General features: G+C 39.9%; 1 protein-coding gene across 1 annotated transcript; it reads right to left on the bottom strand.

Annotated features, from left to right (window-relative positions):
- cxxc4 (CXXC finger 4) lies at positions 1 to 27,257 on the bottom strand. Its single transcript, XM_072383831.1, has 3 exons — positions 26,865 to 27,257; positions 24,018 to 24,956; positions 1 to 1,088 (listed from the first exon to the last, which is right to left on the bottom strand). Exons 2-3 carry the CDS (start codon positions 24,840 to 24,842, stop codon positions 1,044 to 1,046), a joined length of 870 nt encoding a protein of 289 aa, XP_072239932.1. The 5' UTR covers positions 24,843 to 24,956; positions 26,865 to 27,257; the 3' UTR covers positions 1 to 1,043.

The raw sequence follows: 27,257 nt of genomic DNA, 5'->3' as shown, positions 1-27,257 counted from the left end.
TACACATGCAACAATAGGGTTTAAGACAATGAGTAACTTATTGAATAATTTTGTTTTTGGAATGTATTAATGTTTCTTGGCAGGAGAAAGAACTGCTGTTTACTCTGTTAATGAGGAGTCCAGACAATCATTTAGCCTCAGAACAACATCTGACTTGTCAAATATGTCTTCAACACTAAATTTGAGTTTTTTCACCATAGCATACAATTCTTTAGTCTGATGTCTCCCTGCCTTTTTGACAATCTTTAGTGATCCAAACAGAGAGAAAGAAAGAAAAGATAAGGTATAGTGACCAATGCAGTTTTGTTCAAAACATGTACTTGGATCATCTGTGAGTTTGTGACCTCCAGGCAGCATATAAACATCTGCTGCTGACACAATCAAATGAAGCCCAATTAAAGTTTAAAGAAGCGCAGCTCACCGAACAAGACAATGTGCCCTGTTCTGTGGTGAGTCCAGTCAAATGAGGAAACACATCAACAACCGCGTCACAGTGCTGCCATCCTTCAATGAGACGCATCACACTGCCAGCAGTGGTCTTAACATTAGCATGTAGCTTTTAGATGAACTAAGAGACAAAACTAGAATATAACTGAACTGAACAGAACCAACGGGTTGAAGAATAATCAACAGAATAGATTATTGCTTCAGAGTAACGTGTTGTGTTTGTTAAATCATCAATCCTTGTGGCCTCTTTTGTTTGACGGATTCACTGTGATTGTATGATTGTCTGTTTGAGTCCTTTACATAGGAATGGCTGCAAACCTACAGCCACAACACTGAAAACACATTCATAGACACCAAAAATATACATAATGATACTGTCAAAAGGTACAATAATTACACAGAAAAGTAAATTACAGAGTTAAAACAACACCATTATGTTTTTCTTTATATTTTTGTCTGTCCACGTTTTCTTTGCTCGTCCTCTCCAAATGTGTTGGGCACGTTAGGTTCTGTGAGCCCATGAAGTGCTCCTGGCAGAGAGTCAACAGTCCCACCTGCCCTCCTAATGCTGGATGGAGCGGTCATGGCTTGCCCTTCTAAAAGAACCACCGAAAAGCCTCGCCGTTGTTGACCGGCGTCCTCTGTGGGAAACAAAAAAATGAAGCACATGTTTTAGTTTTCAAGTTTTGAAGTCATGTCAACATCATGTTGTGTATTCTCTCAAAGAAATTATATATAGATAGATAGATAGATATATACATGGAATTTTGTAAGATAAAAATCTAGTGGGGCACTTAAAACCACTGTAATGTACAGCTACCAAACCACGTATTTCATTAAAGAGCCAGCCAAGGTGATTACATCCACGTTCCACCCACACCCAAATAATCATTACGCTGGATGAAATATTCAATACAAATTCCCAAGAAGCAACAATGAGGCATTTAATTACTCTGAGCTTGAGCCGCAGCGAGGGGGAACAGTGCATCATTTCAATTTGAGCCTGCTCCAGCAGCCACTCCTCCTCCTTCTCCCCAAAACCTCTATGCCAGTGACAGCCTCCGCGATCCGAAACTCATTTAGAAGTCAGAGACATGAAATACTGGAGTCTCCCACCAATCCCCATGAACAATTAGCATTTTTTTCTCTTTTTTTGTGGCTGTTGACAGAGGGGAAATGGTGCATAATCACAACTAAAATCACTTTAGGCTGAGTGGAGGGCAATTTGACATTTTAATACCAAGTGTCATTGGCGGCTCTTTAAAGTCATGCTAATGAGTTCTTTAGCGCCAGAAAGATTCCTCAAACTTACACAGGTTACTGACCACATGTGAACACTGTTTACACATCACAGTACGTAACTGCTTTGACTGCTGAAATCTTATCTTTCAGTTTTAATTTCTGTTTCACATAACTTGTTTTTATTGTTTTAATGCTATGATTACATATATGCATTCATGTTAAGCACTTTGCATTGTTTTTTTGCAGGAATTGAGCTTCTGTAATTATAATGAGACTAAAATGTATTTAATTGATATACATAATGTTGAAACAATCTGATTGATCTTTTTTATATATAAATAAATGAATATTTGTCAAGTAAGAGTTATAACTGTCACATATAACATGGAGAATTTTTTTTCTACTATTCAAACAGATTTATTCAAACAAAAAGATTTAAACTGGACATTTTTACAGATGGTTGTACCTCCTCCCATCCTATTCACAGGTGGAAAACTGTAAATTTGTAAAGTTGAACACATCTTGAAGTGTGGGGTCATAGTTACAATGTGTTAAAATACTCTCTGTAAAGGTGCCCTTAAATGTACTTTTGGCCACTGGCCCATAAATCCAGTATTAAACGGATTGGTTCCTGTGATGTAAAAACTTGCAAACAAACAAATTGTTAATTTGAATAAATATGACATGAATGGATGGAGCAGTCTGCAAACATATCGTTTGATGCTATCATTCACATGTGCTTGTCAACCCTGATTACCTCAAACTAAATACAGCAAATCATCCTGGACCCTAAGTTGCACTACTTGCAAGCTTAGAAATCCCAGATGTTTGCTCCCTGCGTACAGTGCAGTTGCAGTTACAGTCGATATTTTTCCAAAACACAGCTGTCAGCTGTACATACACAGACTCAGGCTCATCCTCACACCTATTTTGGATGCATATGTTCTTTCTGTGTCTGTAAGAACCATTTACCATATTTTCACACCACATTAAGCAATTACCAATATCCTTCCAAGTGAGTAATGGAGGAGTCCAGAGCAGCAGGATACCATCATCACCAATTTAAAACCATGGATGAAATGAAACATTATCATGTTTTAAAATGTCAAGGTGTTCTGACACATCTAATATTGTCTTTTTCTTTCTTTTTGCGCCTAATATCAGTGAACTGATTGTTATGTCACTGTATCTCCATTATCGTTTTCTCATGCAGTTTTAGTCAGCGTGAATGTATTTACTTACGAATATACCATGTGCCTTTTGCTTGTATTATCAAATTTTCTTTTTAAAAAAAAGAAAAACCGAAAGGATAACCAAGGGACATGAAACAAATGTGTGATGTCAAATTTAGTGTTTGAAGTGATCCAATAAGTTGTAGCCAATTACAAAAAGGTTTAACGCAAGCTTTTATCAAATGTGTAGAGCAGTGCATAGAGCAAATTATTAGCTCTTTCAATGAAATGAAAATTTAAAAAATGCTTACTTTATTCCAAATGATTATAATGTTGCAGTATCTTTTTTTAAAAATCATCATAAGCTGTCATTGGGTATGGTTATAGCTGTCTATAGTTATCGCTTTGCTGGTGCAGTGGAGTTGAAGAAGCCTCTGACCAAACACTGTGTTATGTAGAGGGTGGGCAGCATTGTCAACCACTTATTTCACTTAAATAAAAACCTCATAAATATGCTTATATACAGTATTGCTTCTTATTGTGGTTATCTTGTGGATGTAATTCAGCACAGAATGTTTTAGATACCCAACACTCACGCTGATCAGTTCAATCAATAATGCCATTGGCAAGAGAAATGAGTAACACTACTCATCTTGTCATGTTCTACTGGAAAAAAAACCCAAAACAAAACAAAAAAACAACTTAATTCTGGTAATCACATTGATATTACTTAGCTCTTGCCACCACTTTTAACTTTCTTGTTGATCAGCCACATCCTATTGCATACAGCAACAGCACTCTCCTACAGTAGCAGCCTCCCACAGCAGGACAGCAATGAGCCCTGCGAAAACTTCTTAGGAAAGGCTACAAGAACATGACATAGAGTCTTAGTTTTTCATCTGACCAATACTTATCCTTTCATTCTTTAATGTCTACTTTTATTCTATGAATATAGCCATTAAAAGTCATCAAATTGTCCTGGAAAACAAGAACTTTGTACTTCATATTTCCAGTGACATTGACAATTAGGAACAAATGTGGTACGAAAACACAAAAGAAAATACAGTAGCACAGGGTTACGTGGAGGTGCTATAAGACATTACAAAAATATGACAAAAAATTACTGTGGAAAATCTCAACATGTCAGCCACAGTACAAGAGCTAAATAACCTTTCCTTAGCAGACACAAATAAGAAGGCATTTGTGTATGTCAAATGTTGGTTGCACATTTGCACATGGTTATAGAGCATTCAAACCCTCTCAGTCTGAAACAAGGCTTCCTCTGTCTACAGTGTGATGCTCAGTGATCTGGAGCAAACAGAAGAAAAAGTAGAGTTGAGAATGTTTATCTTGATCCATATTCTCACATTGATCAGTCCCTGGTGGAAGTGCAGCTCACCAGAGAAATTATGACCCTGATCAGGGCACTCGGCATGTCTCTGTTTTGTTAAGTTCCCACGTTATCGATCCAGTGGGGCTCTTGAGTGCTGCTTGGATACACTCCCGGGCCCTCTTACCTCGGCACACAGCAGTGACCAGGCACAAAGAAGGCTCAATTAGCACCAGCTCTGTGTTTTCTACTCCCCCACCTGCATGCGCTTTCAGAATCACTCCATCAGCTGGCAGGAGGAGGGCGGGGGAGAGACACAACAGCAGAGAAACAAAGAGAAAAAGAGGCAGATAGAGAAAGAGTAGGTCGAGGGCAAGGGCTGACAGTATTACACCAGGGACAAGGGAGCAATGCCAAGATTTTACCTCAAGTCAAGAATATGTAGCAGCGGCTTAGCCTCACGTTAACGTCAGTGCCACTGCAGCAGAGCATACATAACAACCATACATAGCAACAACACACAAAGGGAAAGACAATTTCCTGCACAGGCAATGAGTGCACACAGCAAAGTACTGAGCTGACTGAAGGAGGAGGAAGAATTTTGCTAGACCTCAAATTAACCCCAACACATGGCCACAGTAGGCAAGGTATTCTAAGTGTCTGCCTGTCTCTTTCAGTGATAACAGCATAGTAAAACTGACATGTGGTGGAAAAATTCTCTGCTGATTCTGGGGAAGCAGTGTGAGGTCTCGGGGCTGCCAAGGCTCCCTGTGATTCTAACTGAACCTGGCAGGTGCAGTTACTGTTGAGCCACGTTGTCAGCTGATTGAGAGGAGGTGATAGAAAGACAGTGTCGGCATGAGCAAGAGGGTGAATTAAAATCAAAGCTAAAGCACTAAAGGCTTCTGCAGGACCACATACATGCATGGTAAACTTGAACTTCCAACCACAATCTTAAAGATACAGGTTAAGTCAAATCCAACCTATCGTTTCCATGCAAATTATAAAAAGGCATGAAAAGTCCTACCCCCATCCCACTCCTGCCCAGCCCCTCCAATTCCCCACAGCCTTGGCGTCACACTGAGCTGGGGCCAGAGATAAACCACTCAAGACGATGAGGATGATAATGGCAGACGCCGCAGCGCTTCAAAATTCAATCAGCGCCCAGACGTCACTGCGGATGAGTGTAAATGTGAAATATGCTCGCTGCCGTGTGTTAAAAGACGCCACACAGGGCTCACAGAAACAACAACGGGAGATGAAAAGGACAATGAGGGAAAAAGTGAGAAGAAAAAAGGAGAGAAAATAGCACCAGAGGAAAAAAAAAATGAAAATAATGTGTCTCTGCTGCTCTGCTTCCAAGCACAATCCCACTGGCATTCTGAGCAGCCCTACTTTAACCACAGACTGTGAATAAATTACCCTTTTGAACTCAGGGTGATTGCAAATGTGCCCCGGTTTCTCTTGAGACATGTCTGGCACTAACCCTCAGCTCTCTGCTCCAGCCAGCCTTGTCACAGAGGCCCTTTTCCTCCCCTCCTTCTCCTCCCACCAGAATCACCAGGCACGCACACACAGGCATGCGCAACATCATGAAACTTTTCATTTCACCTTAATTACGGAGGATTTTTTTTTCAGGGAGCTACAAACTCCCAATCTCCCCCTCCCTTTTTCTCTCTAGGAACTGTCTTGAATACTGAGAATAAAAAGAATGCTACGTATGAGAAAGTATCCTGGAAAAAGATGTGTTGTGGTAAACATAAATAAATCATTACAATAGATGGAATGGATAGAAAAGATTAAGGAAGTGAAGGAATTTCAGGGAGAGATGGGGACACAAAGCAAGTGGAATAGCAACCTATGGAAGTATGTCGATGTGTCTCCAAATGCTCGTTATAAGACATAGCCCACACATTTGTTGCACTGAAAATGCCCTTTGTTAATTAAGCTACAGACCAGGAACTTGGTTTGTTTTTTTTACCACAGTTTCTGCAGTCTGATTCTGAGAGGTTGCAAGCAAAATGAATATGAATTACCAAACTGTTTGGCACCTCTTAGCTATCTGTGCTAAAAGTTAACTGTGATCAGTTTCATATAAAATGATGATGTGATTTTAATGCTTTCAACTTGGTCCTGAATCAGGCAAACTACAGCAGGAAGAGATAGGAAATACTTAGTTTGATCAGACACAGAAAAGAGGACTTCTGACTTCTTGATAGCCAGTCAAACATTAAGACCGATCTCCAGTGGTGATGGAGGTGGTGATGGTGGGGGCGTCAGGATGCAGTCAGCCCTAACTGATGCGTTATATATTGCCTGTCACTTTATTCCACAGAAATATTGGGGCGTTGCCAAGCTCAAATGTGGCAGGTATGGCAATCCATCACTGGCAGAGCAATCCATGTTAGTGGGTGGGGGCTAAAATCTCATCTTGAAGCTGTAACCAGTATTCTTGCCATCCAATGTCATTCAGAAAGGTACTTTTCCAAGGCCACTATCACATACAGACTCCAATTATCTACACAGTGCTACGAACAAAGGTGCATCGCACCAAAATGCAGATCCCATGACACAAACAAAAACTAAAACTAAATTACATTTTAATTTTTTTAGGAAACAAGTAGGGACTATTATAATATTGTGATAAATTTATAATCTGTGGTTTGCACCTGATATACACAAAATAGATTATAGATAATAGAGCATTGTTAAATCCAAATTACTGCATAACAGGGCATTGTCACATTCAGATAGAGCAACCACTACATAATCTCTCTTTTCTTTAAGAGGGAAAAATCACTGAAAGCATGAGAAAGGGTGTGAGATGCACGCTTTTGAAAATCAAAGAATTTGCATTGTTAAACTTTACTTCGATATATGCTTATTTCTGAACAAACATTGTTATACAGACCAGGAAAGGCATTAACTTTCTGTTTCATATTGTTTTCATTGCAGTTTTATACATTCCACTGGCTGAGCCTCTGACCAAGGGGTGCTTAATGACATATGAGATGTTGATACCATGTTTTCAAAACCCATCTGGTAATATCCTGAGTGATTTAGTTTTAGGTTACACAGATGATGTTAGGCCTTGAGGATCGTCAGCTTATGCAGTTGTCTTTTATCTATCCGTAAGTGTTTTTGTACGTCTTCATACACTTTACAGACTTTCTCTCTACCTCCTTCTTCCAATTCTATTGTGTGCAGAATTATTTTTCGAGAAACGGATGACAAAAACACGCAAAACAGACTGATCATTACTGAACTGTTTTCAATAGCAATGGCAACAATATTGTTCGTGTTATATGAGTTCCTTAAGTCACAGTAAATGTGCATTTAAAATATGATACAGTTACGGCTCTAGTTTGGACAGCGCAAAACACTTATACAGCCAACCTGAACATTGTCATTGTGTCAGCTGTCCCAGATTAGAAGTGAACCATCAATTCAAGCAGATGTTCACACGCTATTTTTCATCATCAATGCAGCTTATTCACGGTGCTCACTTATTCCAACATGTCAACAAATGAATTAGAAAACCATAATCTGCTTCTTTCCACTAATTTTTCTTCAAAAAAAGCACATATATATTTTCATGTGGATCCCACTTCTACATACTTGTGGCACAAATCCACTGCGACAAAGACCTTGTCCACCAGTTTGCTGGTAACACTTGTGCTAAAATACAGCTACCAAAGTCCAGCCTTGCAGTAGTCATCCATTCAAGCAAATCAAGCTAAGTGTATTGCGGATGTTTGTGAGTAATGAGGAATTTTGAAGTTTTCTGCTGACTAGGCATGTGTGGATGGTGGGTGGAGGGGGACGGGTGGTGGGTATGATGGCGTGCTTAAGAGCTGTGCCTGGGAGAGGCAGGATGGTCGCAGGGGGGAGATCAGACTGAGGGGCAGTGAAGGAAAACCAAATCCATCTCCATCTCAGAAACATCCAAAAACAGATTACTTACTTCAGCAGCAGAGGAGAAGAGGGAGGACTGAGAGGGAGAGGAGCAGAGAAGCAAAGGAGCAGGAGATGGATGAGGAAGCAGAGGAAGAGAGAACAATTAGCATAGATGCAATTCTGGCACAGTCCTCTGACTTGATATTTGACCTTTTGTAAGAGTCTTGCCAAATATCGCCTGAGATGCACAGACAGACCATATGGCAAAGTGCTGCTGGAGGCTGAGTGAGCTGCGACTCCAAGCCTCCGTATGCTAATGGGAGAATGTAATTACAGTGCAGTATTCCTGCAGGACGTATATTTCACTCGTCTTCTGTGGGAGTGAATTTGCAGTGAGACGGGCCAAGCTTCTGTGGCTTCACAGAGAAAAAAAGTTCCCTTTTTGTGATCAAACAATCAGGGAGCCATTAAGTGGACAGTGAAATGGAATGGGCCCAATATTCCTGAGACCACAGAGCAATATGTCTTTTTATGAGCAAATCATGACGGAAAAAGACACTTCGCCAAAAAGACGAAACTCACACTTTATCGTGCAGAAAAAAAAAGAAAGAAAAAGGCTGATAAACCTCAGTCACTGATGTCACACAGATATTTTTCATCAGCTGCCAACAGTCAAACACCTGCTGAGTCAGTGATGTCACGGATGTGCAAGCCAGAGATAACAATGTATCGCTGAACTTCTGACACATGTGACACGATGTTTAAACCTTTAGATACATTTGAAATCTTTTGATGTTAGCCAGCTTTGAGTAAAGACACAGAAGTCTCCACAAGACATCTGTAGGACAATTCGCAAATGAGAATGTAGTAAACAATGTAAACTGTAAACAGACATTCTCAAATTCAATTTGCATAATATCTTGACTTGTTTGACATGTCCTTTAATATATCTTTGAATGTATCCTGTCTTTATGAATGACTGGATGCTGATGGAAACATAAAGAAAGGGACTCAATAGGCAGTGGCATGTAAAATAAACTTTAAACTTAAAAATCAGTAATTGCAGAGGTATGCCTTTTTGCTGTATTAGTATTTATAGATAATATAAAACACACAGGATCATTTCTTATAATTTGTTTTTGTCACTCTAACTAAATTCCTCTGTATAGCACATGAGAATTCCACCATGTGCCCTATAAATTACACTGATATGCAACTCAGACTTGACCTATTGGTCAGAATCTCGATTTTTTAAATTTTTTTTATTTTATTTTACACATTTGCTCACTGTTCAATGCCGATGCAAAATGTTAATACAAATCATATTCATAAAATATTCACTCTCAACATATTCACTTTGTTTTCCCTCAAAATCTGCTCCTGTCAGTAAGCAGCAAAACAACAGATGGGATGTGTTTAACTTTCAATATTTAAACAAAATCTCAATCTCTCTCTCTGGCCTTAACAGAAGAAGATGCTTTGCTAATATTCCTCTTAATTCAACACCTTCTGCAGAGCCTAAGTGTATATGTTAAAGCCCATGAGAGGCAGTATGCATGCTCCAGTCTCTAGGGTTAAAGAAAAAACATATCCTGACCCCTTCCCACCATTTTGTGTACGAGGAAGTCGCACTTCCAAGTAAAAAAAAAAACAAACTTTAAAACCCAAGCCCAAACCGATATAATTGCGGATATTGTTTATTTCGTATCACTTTTGGCACATTTTAAAAGACAGTTGAGTCGGTGCAAACATTCTTATTTCAAATGTATTCTTGTGTTTGTGAAATTGTGTCGAAAGTAATCAGTAACTGTAGTAAAAATAAAAACAAAAACAAGAAGCACAAGCTGTAAGACCTTTAAGTCCATGTTTTTGTGCTTCTGTTGTCATGTGGTTAAGTTTGGCCCCTATACTCTATAACCCTGCATTTCTTCTAAGTATAGAAAAAGTGAGGAAAAGTTAAGTATTTTTAGAAGTGGCTCATTATTTTCTCTAATTCTTCTTTCATCTTTCAACTGAATTAAGTGAAGTTTTTTCCATTTCTTTTCTCTGGCCTGATGAAAACTCTATTTCAGAGTTCTCTCAAAAGTGTCTTATTCCCAGAACCCATGGTTGTTCAATTTGGCCTCAGAGTTGTGAAGCTTTTACTGACTGAATTTGAGAACATTTTCAGGGTCGAAGTTTAGAAAAATTAATACTAATGTTGTCTGTGTATTTTGAACTGTCTCACCTTACAACTCAGAAAATAAATTCACACAATACACCTGTGTAGTGTGAAAGCGATTAAGGTTAAATAGCAGTTGAAATAGCACTTAGATGCCGTGCTGCTTCAATTTATCATTTACAGAGAATCCCTGCCCACACAGACACAGTCTGATCTGACACTTGTGGAAAGAAACTGAGACATCACCTGTGGACGAGAGGCTGCCGTTAGCATCCAGGATCACCTACCTGCTGCTTGGTACAACAATGCTGGCCTCCATTTCACTAAGCTTCACCTTAGTACCCTTGCCCAAGTAAAGCAGTTATTAACAAAGGCCGTTACAAAGATAATTCTCCTGTATGGCAGGCAGTGCAGGTGGTTTCAGTTGGTAGTGAGATTTCAGGCAAACAAAGACGCAGAGGAGAGACCAATAGAGCTCCAAGACAGGAAATCAGAGGAGTATGAGAAGGGAGGAGAGCAGCTCTCTTAGGATGGGAGCAGGGGAGAGGGAGGATGGAGGAGGGGGGTCAAAGCAGGACATTCATTTGAGCATGTAGATACCTGAGGGATCTGGTATGGAAATCCCAAATTTCTCAGCTAAGTTGCAGCCCCTTGAACGGTAAAAGACATCAGCTAGCACAACGAGCAGCCATGTGGGGGTAACCAAGGGAGGGCTAAGCAAGGAAACATGCTGCCAGTTCTCTGAAACGTTAAATTGAAATGCAAAGCAGGAGCCGGCCCTCTCGTTTTGAGCAGATTTCTCAGCATCTGTGTGGGAGCTCTTAAACTTAGAGGGTCCATACACAAAGCCCTGCATATTTACAGTAAATCAGCATAATATTTGGGTTAGGATTATAAAATACACACAGCTGACACTGAATGTTTAATTTCACTAAGGAAACTAAGAGTCCAACTAATCTGTTTTTAAAATTCAGGGAAAGCTTTTTGAATATACACAAGTCAGTTTTAATCCGTAAAACTTTGTCTATCCACTAGTGTTGATCACTTAGACATAAATTGATAGAGCTCCTAATTTCAAAATTTGATTTTAGACAACAAGAAGAAACTGAGGTTGTAGAGACTGGACACTGATAAGCAAAGTAAAGATGCCAAATGCTAACGCATAGTTTCATGGACTACTGGACTGACACAAAACATTCCAGGTGATTTCAAAGGTACCAAAGATGAATCGCTGGTTGGGAAAACCTGGCTCTTTAATCGGAAATTTAATTAAAGGTCCCACGATTAGTCTAACACGTCCCTATATGTCTGTCGAATTTCAGATTACAGTATCACCTAAATCACTCATCCTACTGTGTCAATAATATAACTGGTTTTAGCCCTGTTAACCTGTCATGCCAGATGGTTCTTTACCCACAACTTATTGGGAGTTTTTTCCAACAGAAACTGATTAGAAAACAGCAGGCATTTTCAATAAATTCTTACTCGGAGAGAATTCTTACTCGCTGCCAGCCATAGCAACATAAACTTCAAAGAAAACTTTAAATAGATACATTTGTCCACGTATCCACTGGAGTCCTGAAATGTTCTACAGATGTAGCATGTGAGAACGCAAATGTCTACGACTTCTTGAGGAGGGCTTCCACCGAGCCCCCAAACAAAATCTCTTGAACATTAGTGGGTGGAAGAATGGTCAGAAAACATACCGGAGCATTTGCTGCAGCTGTGTGAGTGGCTGTGTATGTACTGGTGGTTTTCTCCTGTCTGCTGCTTTCGCTATTGTGGATACGTACAGATAAATGCAGAACTCATATCAACACATGAGCCTCATCAGCTATTCTCAACATGTTGTAAAGAAAACAGTACGACATGCTGTCTCCTCCACGTTCTAGACAGATGTTTCACAGCGGCACATCCCTCGCCTTTCCAGCTGGCATCTCCAGCCAAAAGTCTCCCTGTATGATGTGCTTGTATAAACCACGACTGTGGAGAAAGTCCTGACCAAATTGTCCGCACTTTTGTCCACACTTTCTCAAGGTAAAATGAGCTTCTTGTTGAGTACTGTAACATGTAAAACCCATCTGTAACTACCAATGTAAGGCACTGACTGGTACAACTTGCACTTCGGACACAAACAGATTGGAGCTTTGAGTGTGACAAGATGGATGGATGGATTCACATAATTTCAGTGTCTGTATCTTAAATGTGCTGCTACTGTCCATGTCTCTCTTTGGAGGAGGGCTCTAGATGTAACTGAGGGGCAGTCCGGCATGTTAATCTGAGTGCAAAACTGCTGAAAAAGAAGTGAATGAGTGTGTGAAAAAACTAGCCCCTTTTAAGCATGAAATATATAACACTAATGGCTTCATGAATCTGAAAAAGACATTCAGTCATTTAGACTAATGTTACTTAATGTTCCTTGTGGCCTCATTAAGACGCTCCCATGACAGAGAAGAAGAGATCCATGGTGCACTTGTGATGTTTGCAATTTTCACAAGATTGGACAGGGCATCAAGTGAGATAAACATAATGCAGAAGTCCCCATACTGTTACAGTTACTGTGGTTGTGTGAGGCAAACTGCTGATGGATGGAAGCAGCTGAAAATATACTTGAAGCTTATTGAACTGTCAGTGTTATTAAAAAAAACCTGTCTGGGCTCTTAGTGAAGGTTTAATTGGACTTATGTTAGAAAATGTCGCTGTAATCAGCTTGAGAAAAACGTTCACCACGTTCACTTCTCCTTCATGTGAGGACAACATCCCCCCCGATCCCCACCGTGTGAGATGAGAAGCTGCACACAATCCAAAATTCTTTAAGTCCTCACAGTTAGTTTTCTTCACAACAAGATGTCCTTATTTTGCCATAAAAATTCATATCAAGGACATTGCAATGTGTTAAACAAAACCACTGTAAAGGGAAGTACTTGAAAGTGTTGCAATTTATAGAGTCGGAGTGCCGAAGCTGCATTTTGAATGCTTTTAAACAGTTTTCTCATACATTTGGACCAGATGTGGTGAGAAAACAAGTTGCTGCTGGAGCTTATTATCGTAGGTAAAACTACAGAGGAGGAAAGTTTGGACGGCTCTGATATTTGCTCATTTAATAACATAATCTGTCACATTATTCTGAACATATGATCATATTCTAAATTTCAAGGCCATTCCACAGCATTTATATCTACCATACTATACAACAACATTTACTGTATATGAGATGGAAAATTAAACACTCTTGCTTCAGAATAATGAAAAATGTTTCAGTACTTGTAACGTTTTTAACTTTGTAATCCCATTATTGATTAAATTGATGAATTCTGAAAGCATTACAGCAGGACTGGTCACAGAAGCTGTAGGTACCTATGTTCAGTATGTGATCATTTGTGAACTGGACTGGATGGTTTAATTACTTGAGGACTTCTTATCTTGAAACAACAAAAAACACCATTCTTTCGCTAAACTGGACATGCAACACTGTTGTTGTGCTGACTTTGCTGACAAAATGTTTGTTTCATTCTTGCAGGCCATTTATTTCTATTTCCTTCTCTGTCTTAAGCTCCCTTTCTCATTGGAGTGAAATTGACCATTAAACATGTTCAATGAGCAAGTCGGCATGAAGCCCAGTTCAGATCTGGGAGTTGTTTCATAGTCATCGCAATGTTCTCTGCGTAGCCCCTCACTTAATTTGAGCTGAAGGAGTCATAAAGTGCGATTTAAAAAAAAAACAAAAAAAAAACAACTTTAAAATGGGTTTAATCGATTTAGCTGAGACATGTATCATACTGGGAGATCAGGTTTCACAGCGTGCGCAAGAATATCTCTTTACAAGAAAGAATAAAGCGAGAAACAAAAGTCATCTGGTTAAAATCTGAAGCAATACCAGGAAGAAGTAGGCTTTAATGGCAACGATGAAAACAAGACTATATCATAAGTGTCTAGCATAACATTAAAGCAGCATTTAGGACAGGGCTAATCCAAGCAGATCCCCTCCTGCTTTGTCATTCCAACTCCACACTGATCAAACTGATGCATTTTTCTAAAAACACAGCATTCACTATGAGCCGATTTAATTGATTTCTCTCCTCAGACATAATGCCCCAAACATGTTTTTACAAGAAATAACATCAAATGGCGAAAATCTTAATTGTTTATCAGTTAAGGGGGACAAAGGAGCTGTGTGCTCAAGAGTAAAAAAAATCCACCTGATGTCATCAACTGGTGAATTATAAATCCATTCCTTTGCCTGAGGACCACAGGCTGACTTAACACATCTGTGACACTCTCTAACCCAAGGGTTTTTGAAAGGAAAAAAAACCCTTGAAATATCGTTCTGGGCATGGTGTCAGATGCTCTCCATGAAATATTCATATATCTGAAAGCAGAGCCACAATAGAGGGGGTGGCAGCATGCGAGCATTTGACTTGCAGAAACTGAGGTGCTTCAACCACACTGACCGATTTCTCTCATCTCAAGTTGTCATTCACAAATTCACTTTCACATCACTATTTCTTGGATGAATGACACAAAGCCAACTGTCATCTGCTGCCTTTCAGCTTATAGACATAAACCTTTTTTTTAGTGCCTCTCCAACTGCAGCTTGGTCAGAAACAATAAGACTGAAAAGAATGTGCTTAATTCAACTTTCCCCTATCTCTTCTAAATAAAGTAATATAAACTAAAATCTAATCTAAAATCTTTGTTTATATCCTGATTCTGCTTAAGGTTTTCAATCTTTTTGTTTACAGAGGCTGATGTTTCATGTGACCTTACTATGGAACTGGTTATCAAGCTTTATGTGACATATCCTGCTTCAGAAGCTGAAAAAATGCCGCTTCCCCATCGCCCCCCATATATATATATATATATATATATATATATATATATATATATATATTTATTTATCAATCTGTTATTAAAAAGGATCTAAGATCAATTTTAGAAAACTAGATATTAGCAAAATAGTATAAACAAACACGTTCTTATGTTTCCTTCAGAGATCATATTCATGTAACTTAGATGGGAAAAAGCTATACATGGATTTAAATATGTTGTTATCTTTTGAATGGGTCAGACAGCTGCACAGCTGAGTCTTTTTCTAACTCACAGTGTTTTTTAATTTTTGAAGGAATTTTCTGTATCACGTTAGAGCAGTTTCGTCAATTGCTAATTGAGATGTTGTATTCAAGTTGTCTCCTAAATTATCAACAGATGAAAGAAGAATGTGTCACTATGGAGATCTAATTGCAGAACTTCAAATATGTACGAAATATTTAAATATTGTATCGTAGATTTTGGTCCACGATACAAAATGTTGCAGCCTTACAATAAAATGGTGAAATCACTTCCTTTTCCTTACAGACAAGCAGCTCATGTTTTAATTGTATGTTACTAGGTCTATATGTTAACTTTCCACATATCACTAGTTTTCCAGTGGCCACAAACCCTGACAAAGGCAATAAAGGAGGGTGAAAGAAGGTGTTAACCTTCATGCAGGTGATTGCTGGTTCAAGACTCATCCTGAACAGTGTTTTCCACAGTCCTCGCCAACTACTTTACTTCTTCCCCTCAGGATTTCTTTCTTTTCTAAAGCACTTCCACTCAAAAATGTTTAGAATTAGATCTTAAAAGTAAATGGTTAGGGTTAGAAATAATGTACATTGCTAAGTTTATATGTTACAAACCACATGGCTCCAGAGTTAGAAAATCTACATGTTATGACTGATGTGTTTTAATATTCAAACGTTATTGTGCCACTTGGTAAATGGATAAACTCTGTTGCATGTTTTCCGGTGAGACGGGGCTGCCAAAAGCAACAACAATGTTTTGGTGTAGGGGTAAACCAGATTCTTCAAAAGCAATGAAATGTCATAGCTTTCTTAACTGAGCTTTAGTTATCATCAAATCTGTAAGAATCATTTTAAAAAATGCAGTCTAATTAGTGAACTCAAGTCAATAACAGCAAAAAAATGGAAACCTAAAAGTTCAAATGAGCCAAACTATCAAAAGAATCATTCTTTGGGATTTGTACATACTGTGGTTTCCCTTCTTTGTCTTATAAAGACGTTTTTGTTTTGCAGGGCAGTTTCAGAGCAGGTGGCACAGGTTAGCTGAACACAAATATTCAAGATGATGCTCCACGTTTTGCTGACAATGGACCTGACACACAAAAGTGTCAGTGACACAATATAGGGATGCATACAGAGTAAGGTTGTTACCATTAGTCTTGTATGACTGGAAACAAATGACCAAAAATGTTTTTATGCTGAACTTTATAGACTTGTATTCTTGGTTTGTGGCTAGAGTTTCTCTGTCTTCCTGATTTGCTCCACAAATATGCAGGTGGGCCAACCTTACATGAACTTCTGATACAAAAAACTTTACACTTAAGTGTATTTGACCTGTTTCTCAGTTGTCCATCTCACACAATACTTACCGTACCAGTATGCTCTATTCTATTTAGTAATGCTGTTTGTTTAGGTCATTCAATGACTATCAGGTGTAAACACAATTGGAAGAATGTGTTTTCAAGGTTATTTCCTGAGAGCTAAATTATCTGTAACAACAGTAATTGTGCGCTGGGCCAAAAGGAAGGTGATGTACATCTCAATGCTGCACTTCAATGTGTCGTGAGCAGACAGAGACTGAGACCCAGAGGTGTTGAAGTTGTGCTAGCTGCAGACACTGTGGAGATACGGCTTGGATACATGAGGAAAGAAATGTCCATCGACACACTGTGTACTGTCCTGTCAACAATATTTTAGCTGTGTCATTTAAAGCAGAGTTTGTTTTTTTAAGGCCAAAGTTTCTTTGTTTTATTGGTTCCTCGAGTTTGCTCCTTATATTAGATGACAAGACGTGGTTTGTGGTTTTGGGTTTGTCTATATCTTCTATCTGGACTGTTTCTTTTGGTTTGTGGGTTTTCTTTTGAGATGTTCTTAAATTTAGTTCACTTCTTGTTTTAATTTGAACCTTTGCATCTTTTTGCAGCTTTGTTAGGTTTACTTTCTTCCGTCCTCTTACCTTTTCCACTTGTTTTCGTGCGAGATTGCTCCATACCTGTGTTTCATCTGTTGAATAATCCGCTAGTCTGAATCCTGTTTTTCCAGGTTTATTTTAATTTGGCTTGGATTTGGATTTTGTTGAATATTCTTTCTCAGCAGCAATTTCTGTCTTCTGTTTTTGCTTGCCTCTGCCATTTATGTCCTCTACTAACGAAACCCTGACGCAACAAATGCGTAAATCAACTTTTTAACCTTTTTTACTAAGACTGCAAATCTTAAAACTCACGGTTATATTGGCAGAGGGCACATAAATGGACTAGTCAAGGCTTTTCCATAAAGACTTTTGAACAAATTTTCGTTATACAGTTCTTAAGCACAGTTGTTACATTACTGAAATAACAAGATTTAACTTTATTGGTCCAGCACGTAGGATGTAGCGACATCTGCTTTTTCACACTGAAAATGGCTAACACCTCATACCCCCTCGTCAACCCCATAATATATTTGTCCCCTCTGGGCTACATAGTAACATGGCAGACAGTTGACGAGGGTGACCAGCAGCAGTTATGGATATAAACCAGCAAACAGGTGTGCATTAGGATGTTGGAGAGGAAGTAGTGGAATACTAACACCCAAATTTGCCTCCAGCGGGAGACCAATGCTTGTTTCATCTTGGACAGCACGCTTCCAGTATCTTGTGAGTCTTGAGAGAGACATTTTTATTGTTATTGTTATTGTTAGTATTTTTTAAACCATATGCTCCCCCACAACAAAGCTCTTAAAGATAGTTAAAGATTGTAGTTTGGTGTAAAAAAAGAATATGTAATGAAGTTGAAATGACACTGGGCTCTTCGTTAGAAGAATGTTGGAGATTATTGGTGGTTATCTGTGGTTAATACTGTAGAATAAAGCGGATGCCTACTACATATATGTCTTTTAGTAATATCTCATTGGAACTGAGCAATATCAAGTTCAAGAACATTTCTGGTTACCTCAGTTCAGTTGGTCATTTTCCAATGGCTCTATATAGTGAATAAAGGCAAAACTTAAAATAAGTGCAGAAAGCAATGCAACTCAAGAATTCATCATCATACCGTATTAACACCTTGTTGCAATACTCTGCTCTCAAAATGATCCCCTGATGCAATTACTAGAGATTTTTCTCTCACACTTTTTCATACAGAGCCTCTCAGTAATGACGAGATACCTTTTAACTTCCCAGCCCGAGTCAGCATCAATAATTCATTCTCATCTGTTTAAAATTTAAAGTGCCACACATTAACGTCCTGCCGCACCTGCTCTTTCACGCTGTCCACCTTCCACAGTGCTGCTTTCAACCCCGTCCCCGTCTTTCTCTTTGCCCCTCCTTGCACAATAATGAAGACAATGACAATGAGTTCTCTTTTACCGCTGAACCACGGCTGTTAAATCAAACAGGGGCAGAGGAGACGACAGACCACATAATGTAAGGGCATCGTCCAGACGCCTCCAATTACGCTTTGGCCATAATTGGTGGCGGTGGTGGCAAAGACAATGAATTCTTTAACAGTGGCGTGCAGCTGTGCCTTCCCGAACACAGCGACGACCTAAGGAGGACAGCTACTCAGTGCAAATGGAAGCTGACAGAAAATCCACATGGCACAACCAGTGTAGGGGAAAAAGGGCATGGCAGTGACTAAGAGGGGCAAGGCTCTTAAGGAGCTGAGGTTAGCTTGCAGGGAAGATGTGTATAATTAAGCGGTCTGCATTGTGGTTCAGATGGCAAAATCCCATTGTCTTGACAGGAGCTTACCGTTGCCCTTTAGGTTGAGATGAGCATCAGCATACACCCTCATCTTCCTTTCTTTCCTTTTTTTTTCCACTCTCCCCTCTCTCTGCGACCAAATTAATCTGCAGATTTTAAGCTTGAATAAATCCAGCAAGTTAGAGATCTGCAGATCTAAGGCAGCATGTCCCTCAGGCTTTTCCTTTTTTTTATTTATTCTTTACCCCCTCTCCTCAACCCATGGAGATTGACTGGGAGCACTCAGTGTTATCTCCAGGGAGGCAAAGGTTGGGGGAAGCGGGTGAAGGCCACAGATTTGTCCTTATCTATTCTGAGCACACCTAAAACAAATTAGACCTGGCTGCCGTTGCTTATTTGGCTCCCCCACTCTCATTAGGGGGACTGACTCCAGCCTATTTTCCTCAAGGTCCTGCTTCTTTCTCTTCGTTTTGGGCCTTGTCTGTTATCACTATAGCAAAGGTTTCTCGACAGCCATGCCACCTTTTCATCTCAACCATTTCATGTAGTCATATCAACTCCATACAAAGACCCGAGAGAGACAGGGAAAAGAATTACCCCCCCATGCTGGGATGCTGATTTCCTACACATGACTTGATGCTACCCTTTGACATTTGTTAATTGAAAGAGGAATCTGTTCAGCTTCATTTTGCTTTGCCCTTTTCATGCTTTCTGTACAGTCTGATATGCAAACAAAAGCCTCAGTGGTGTTTTTATTTCAAGTATTGTGCCTTGTCTTTACAGTTTTCAGGCTGTAAAAACAGAAGTGCAAGTCAAATAGTTGCCGTCAATGTACTCAACCCGGCGAACAGGCACTTCAAATTATGAGAATGTCATGTTCATATCAAACTGTATAATAGCGGATGATGTTGTTTTAGACATCTGTCTGTAGGCATTAGATTCCTGAAGTCAAGTCTTCACCAGAGTCATTCACAAAGAACTTCTTGAGGAAAACTTCAATTCTGCCTGCGGTGTGAACAACTATATGTACTATGTCATTTTTAAAAACTGAGGTTGCATCTTAGCTAGAATGAGGGACCGGTCCAACCGGTCAGTATTTCAGTACAGAAATGAATTTTTTATCTAACATAATACTTATTATGGAAAAACTGCTGGGTCAGTCCAATATATGGAATCCTACAACCATTAACCAAAGAAGTTTTTACAACAATTGTAAGTAATGTTGCTTTTCTTGTTTTGGTCATGTTCAAGAGCCAAACTATGAATTATGAAATGCTCTTCACAACGACAGTTTTACTTAGATGAATTTAGTTCAAAATAACATCTGCATGAACAAAACACTAACACTGAGCCACTAGCTGGACGCTGAACGCTACAATAACAATTATTACTAAGTAAGAGTGTATAAGAAAACATGAACACACAAATAATAACAACAACACAAAAATCAAATGCCTTTTTTTCCTGAATGATATATTTGTTCATTGTATGCCATTTCTCTTATGTGACTTGCTCACAAAGCATGCTCATAACTACGCCACAATCTGTGATGATGTATTAGTAGATTTTGCGTCCTTGAAATTATTCCAAAGTTCCAAAAGCCAACAACTGAAATGGTTGTATCGGTAATTTGTTCATAACCTTCAACACAGCTCGTAACGGTGACCTCGAAAGTAAAGGGAGATACAACTCATGTGAGCGATTCCACATCACAGCAGACGTCATTCACAAGTGTTTCATTTAAAAGCCATGACATCCTCATAAAGAGGAAGGAGATGGGGTGATTGGAGCAGCGAAGCACTGCAGTTTCAACCATGAGCCTTTGTGTGACGCAAGATCTCAACAAAAACACATTTCATCAACACTTTTGTCACTTCCAGGCTGGCTTAAAGAAATAACACCATATAGTCAGGGTTGGAAATCAAAACTACTTAGGCTGGGTTAGAAAACAATAAATAACATAAAAAACATTCTTCTTACATTGTGGCTGTTACCATTTATAACCATCTTTATCCTTCTCGTACAGTTCCTCTCTTAACCCCTACATATTCTTTGCACATAATTGTAGGCTGCATCTACCTGAACGAACAGCACCACATTGGAACGTTTTGGTGAGAAGGAAAGTCTGAAAATGTTTTAGAAAATGCTAAATGTCTTAACAGCTTGCCAGCATCTTTGGTCGTTTCCATATTTTTAACGACACAAGCTGTCAAGCATAATGTATCTTTACAGACCATATTTCTATAAATCTTTTTTTCTCTAAGCCCTTTACGTGAGCCTCTTTGCCGAGATAAACGTTCATTTGTGGTAAACAGATGAAGCAAACAAAGGAGAAGACACACCTTTACTCTCGCTCGAGTATTGCATTTGAATGTTAATCGAGGACCTTTGAGCCATCTGAGCTCAAGCTATGCAAAGGTAACTGCTCAGGAAATGTTAGGTTAGATGAGATTCCTCTGCCAGACTAATCCATCCTGGAGCCTGAGAGCAGCACAGCGACAGAGCCGAATCTGCTGCACAACAGCACAGCGGTGACACGGGGCAATTCTCTAGGGCCTTGCATTAGCGCGCTAAATTAAAGGGGGTATTAGATTAAATTGGCTCTCCGATTTCAGGGGTGTGAGTAAAATTCTGATTTGCATTTTCCACCGCTGCTTAAGATATAATTAGTTCAGGGTGATTCCCATGTGGAAAACAGTGACAGCCAAATCTAAACTGGCTGCCAGTGGCTTATCATCTCCTCCAAGGCGAAAGGTACGCTCGGCTCATGTTTGGCGTGTGCAGTTGTTTGTGACTGTGTGTTTTTGCACATCTTTGTGGGTAGGAGTGAGAAAGTTGAAAAAACTATATTCAATATATATCTATACTGCTTACATGTGAATCTGCGTATATGATGTAAATTCTGTCTCTAGATCTATTGCAGCACCTTAGTTCTCACACTTCTCAATTAAATCCCACAGATTAAGCAACAGTTAGCACCATCAACATGAATGAAAAAAGACGCACTTCAGGCATCGGCAGAGATTTATAAACATTAACTTACATAAGAGAAAACTTTCAAAGCTGATGCATGAACTTCACACCTCCAGCACTCCTTTAAACTTAAGCACACTTCCGCAGCAGAAGGTGCCTCCATAATTATAGATGCAGAGTCAACATAACAATTATTGTAGGAGCAGTCCATACTATAAATTACTGAAGTCAGAGAAGAAGCTTTAAAAGCAAGTGTGGATTTGTTTGGGGGGGCTTCACACCCTTGGTAATTTCAAACCTCTTTGCAAATGGATGTTTTCCAAAAGTGAGTCTGCCCAGGGATTATGAATGCAAGTCCAGTTTCCTGAACATCTGCTTGGGACACTTGTTTGTAGATATTGACACATTTGCAGATATCTCCTTCCAGTCCAAAACCATTAACCTCTCACTAATCCATCAAATTAAACTTGGTTAAAAAAAAAAAAAGCACCTTTTTCCACACAGTCCACAAGTCGAGTACATAATTAGTTCCAAAACTCAGTTTAAGCTACAGCAAACTGTAAGGGAAATTTTAGTTTGGAACTCTCCTGTTGAAATAGCCTTTTTTTCCTAATTTGTTTTCAGAGATGAATACTCAATCATAAACAGTGTGACATTTATAAGCAATACATTCTTAAACATCTATCTTTTCTGCAATTTAGGTAAAGCTTTATATTTTGGTCAGCAGCCAACTTGTGTTTGTAATGACTGATTCTTATCTAAGTTTATGTGGTAAAGTGAAGAAAACATGCCAAGTTCAGCATTTGGGACTTTTATTTGATTCCAAAGTGATAATTATCATTATCAAGAGTCTAAATTTCAATAGATTATTTACTATTATTATTTTTATTGCTTCAAAGAGTTTGGAACAGTCAAATAAAGTTCAGAAAAACACGTTATTGATCATATATCTGCATAAATGAATATCTTGAGAAATAAATTTGAACACGCATTCAAACAAGAATCAAACAAACTGAAATCTTGAATTTGTACTGAACAAAACAATCCATACATGGAGTATATCCAGAAGTAGATTAGGTACTACTTGATAATTAACCCATTTTCCTCTCTGTGTAATCACTTAATTAACGAGCAAACTATCTGGGCCTCAGGTTGCATTTGCTGGAAACAAACCTGTACAGGCTCATGTTAGCCAGTGAGCAAGTGCATAGTAGACTCCTAGTAAAGATCACTGTATTTTACAGCTGAATATCTATATTTGGCCTTTGCCCTTGATAACCAAATGTCAACTGGTTAAAAATTTCAATTAAAATGAACCTTTCAAAACAATTGTGCCCTCTGGTTGCGTCTTAATGAAGCCTATTGCTACTTGTAACCTAACCCAGTGCTTAATGTTTTTCTCTTTCCAATGAGATGCAAACTTTCTTTGTCTCTGTGCCCATCTTGATATGCATCATGATTCAGACTGATTCTTAAAAGGCTTTATTTCCCCCCTTACTGTATATCCATAATCACTTCATACACAATCTGTGGGAAGGGATCAGTCTGTGTGCTTAACTGCTCTCTTCACACAAAACTTGGGAGGTGTTTTGAGAAATGCCATCAGCAGCTCTGCCATCACTCTCACCATCTCTTGGCGGTCAGAGGCTGAGGCTTTGTGGGATATTGATTCTCCCCATCCAGAGACGGTTTCCATAATTGGTTAAAATGACCGGGTGCAGAGAGAGATGGCTCTCTGCTGAAAACCATTTCCCAGCCCTGCTTGGAGCAGTGCCAAGCTCGGGGTTGTTCGGATGCGTTCCAGCCCCAGCCTGACTGGCAGCAATTAGGGGTGTCTGAGCCAAGCTCAGCTTGCGCTCCGCACAAACACCCCTAATTACTGCCAATTAGGCAAGGCGGGTAGGCAGATTTGAGAAACCGGGGGGATGTTCAGGCATGGGTGGGCATGGAAACAATTTTCAAGGGCTTAGAACGTGACTGGATGAAAAGGTTAATGCTTTGGAGTGCAAGGGGATAATAACAAAAGAAGGGGAAGCAGAGCTCTGGTTCTCACCTCCAGCGATGAGCCTGGCTTCTTCTTCAGCTCCTCACATTTCCTAAATTTGCAGATCTGGTGGCCTGTTTTGCGGTTCCGACAACTGCTGCAGACACCACAGTTGATTAGTCGCCTGCAGGGTGCACACACCCCACACCTTTTTCTTTTCTTCTTTGCTGGGTTTCCACTGGATGCTGAGGAATTATTCTGTGGGCAGTCTGCCAGATTGGCAATTTGAAACGCACTGTCTGTAACGGCTGCTGAGGCTGCGGGGGAGTGAAGGGCTGTCATGACGATGACCCCGGGAGGTAATGAGATGCCCCCTAAAGCCGGAATAGCGGAAAAAGTTCCAACGCGTTCTGGGAGATTCATTATCTCTGCTTCAGCAGCGCCGCATTTCAGCTTGTTCATGCATTCTCCTGCTAAAGGTCTGCAGTGTTCGGGGGATAAGGTAGAGAGGAAATTATTATTTGCCATTTGCAGCGTCTCTGGCGGCACGCCAGGCTTCCCTGGCCTCTGGGAGTCATTTCTATGCATGCTGGTCCTATTAGGGTTTATTGCCGCTGATTTCCTTCCCCAGAGCATGGCGTTATCACAGTTCCAAGGGGACATACCAATTCTGGCACTAGGAAAAATGGGCGTTGTGATACGGGCAATTTTAGCAGTCTGTGGAAATGCCCCATTGGTTTTATAAAAGTTCGCAAAAGACCTGTACCTTTCCATTTCTGCATTATAATCCAAAAGCTGGCTTAATCCACCATCCTGAAGATTATCCTTTTGTAAGAGTGACACATCTGCAGTCGGTCCATTTTCGATGCAAAGCGCACTGTTTATGTTAGACATGGCTGAGGAAAGGTCGTCAATGTTAAGGAGAAGAGTGTGAGGTTACAGCGGCCTTTGTCAAACTGGAGCTGGTTACGAACAATGTGTTACCATCCTGGTCTATCTTCTCCAGTGCTAAAAGCAGAAAAACAAGAAGAAGAAAAACAACAGTTACATATAAAAGAGGAAAAGGTTTTTTTTATCAGATCAGCTTTCCTTTTTCAACTTCAACTTTTCTGGGAGGATAACAGCTGAACATGTGAAAAACAGAACTGATCATCCTGTGACAGACCAACACGGCACTGCTGTGATAGGAAAAAGAATTTGCATGTTTAAAAAAAATAAATAAAAAAGCACATATATTCAACATTTCTTCAGATCCCTTGTCAGAGTATGTTTGATGTATTTTCACGAAAATCCAAGACTTAACAGAATGAATAAATGCACCTTGATATGCAGATGTACATTTAATCAAAATTGAAAAAATACATATAATAATAATATTCATTGCAAAATGTCAATGTTTTCAAAAGTTAGTGGAAAGCCTAACCAGAAGGCAGATTAGGACAGCAGCAGCCACAAAAACAACTGACCTCATTCCTGCAAGATTGGCACTTAATAATTATCAGCTTTTGGATATGAGAAGGAAAATTCTTAGTATCTTTGCATTTAGTGATTCTATCTGTCATAATGGTGGCCGTTAAAGGTGGCCTGTCCGTGTGAACAAGACTCTGTTCTGTCTCCTAAGAACACCTGGTATTCATTCACGGCCCGTGTTACAGTGACAGCTCTCAGAGATAGCCACTGGTGAATTTACAACCAGATCATGGACCAGACCAACCACAGTGTCAGCTGCCTCAGGATAGGACTTGTGTGTATATGTGTGTGTGTGTGTCCACGGCTGTGTGTGTGTTTGTGGGGGTGGGGGGTTACGGGTGCTCCATTTCCTCTCTCTGTCTCTCCACCAGTCTGTCTGGATTTGGTTTCCACAGATAAAAGCCCATTAGACACATCGCTCCCTACTTCCATTACCTTTTTCTGGGCTTTCTCTCTTAATTGCCAAAGCTGATCCACTGCTGCAACACTAAAGCATTTGAAATCACATCCATGTTTTAAAAGAGTGAATTATAAATGTGCACACATGGAGCTAGAAGGATCCTCCTGGGTAGCATTATTCAAGTCCTCCATACAATGAAGTGCTTCTCCTCCTTAACATGCCTAAGCAGGCAAATATCTGCCTTATGGACAATAAAACTTTCAAATTACTCTGACCACAGGCTACATTCTTAATACTGTGACAGTGGCCAATCGTGTCTTTTGTTTTTTCCTGCCTTGGAAGTATTGAAGTTGCTCCACACATCGCAACATTATTGCTTTAGGACAAATGTGAAACCAAGAGTGCTCACAACCATCCTTTCCTGAGGGTTCAATGTCGATGTGGCATCCAAAACAACCAGCAGCCACCCGTAAACAAAACCTCCTTGGCTTAATGATCAGCCCTCCTCGGGGTCATTATTACTTAATCAATTCACCCCTGGAGCGAAATACGCAGCCCAAAGGCAATCAAGTCACGGACATTGATTTTCAGCCTGTAAACAAAGTTTAGAGAGACAGAAATGTTCAATACTTGGAGCTGGAGGGAGACAGATTGTGGGAGGTGGGAGAGGGGGAGGAAGGGAGACAGTAAAGGCTGAGAGTGAGAAAATGAGCCTGAAGAAAGAAAAGTAAAAAAAAAATAAAATTAAAAGGAGAGGGAGGGAAAAAAGCGACGTCCGATTAGAAACCATTGTGCCGCTGCTGCACAACGATGCCATTAATTACACTTAGTCTGTTATGTGGTAGACATTCAGATCAAAGGTCATGCATAGATAATCCGAAGAGAGGAGCAGAGCAACAGTGCAAGTAAAACCCCATAAAAATTAATCTGGCAGCAGCACAAATCAGGACAGAAAAGGGGGGAAAACACAACTGGACGCCAGAATATGGATGGACACACTCACACATACAGAGCGAGAGGAGACGGGGAGAGAGAGAATCACCTACCAGGATCCTGTTGAGAACAGCTCCCAAGATGCTACCAGCCTGCGACCATGAAACGGCACATTACTGCGAAGCGATACGTGGGGGGATAAAATGCAAAGATGCGGGAAGACGCACAGACAGGCTGCCTGAGGAGAACAGGGCGACCGTGCGTGTGTGTGTGTTCAGAGCGCTCAAAACAAAAGGACCATCTTACTGACTTTCCCGTCACGTTAGAAAAAGATTTAAAAGTGCACCAATAAGCCAAAAGATGTCGTAGAAAAAAAGAGGAGGGAAATCGCAGAGGTGTTTAGGTGTTTCCTCTCCTCCTGATCCGGGGGCTGTATTGTGTGCCTGCCTGGTCTCTGCTCGGTCCGTGTCTCCTGTCGCTGTGTGTGGCTGATTGGTGCTGAGGTG

Source organism: Leuresthes tenuis, unplaced genomic scaffold (assembly GCF_036924035.1).
Source record: "Leuresthes tenuis unplaced genomic scaffold, fLeuTen1.0.hap1 SCAF_4, whole genome shotgun sequence".
Lineage (NCBI taxonomy): Eukaryota > Metazoa > Chordata > Actinopteri > Atheriniformes > Atherinopsidae > Leuresthes > Leuresthes tenuis.
Note: the sequence above shows the minus strand (reverse complement) of the source record. Positions and strands in the feature narration are given on the sequence as shown.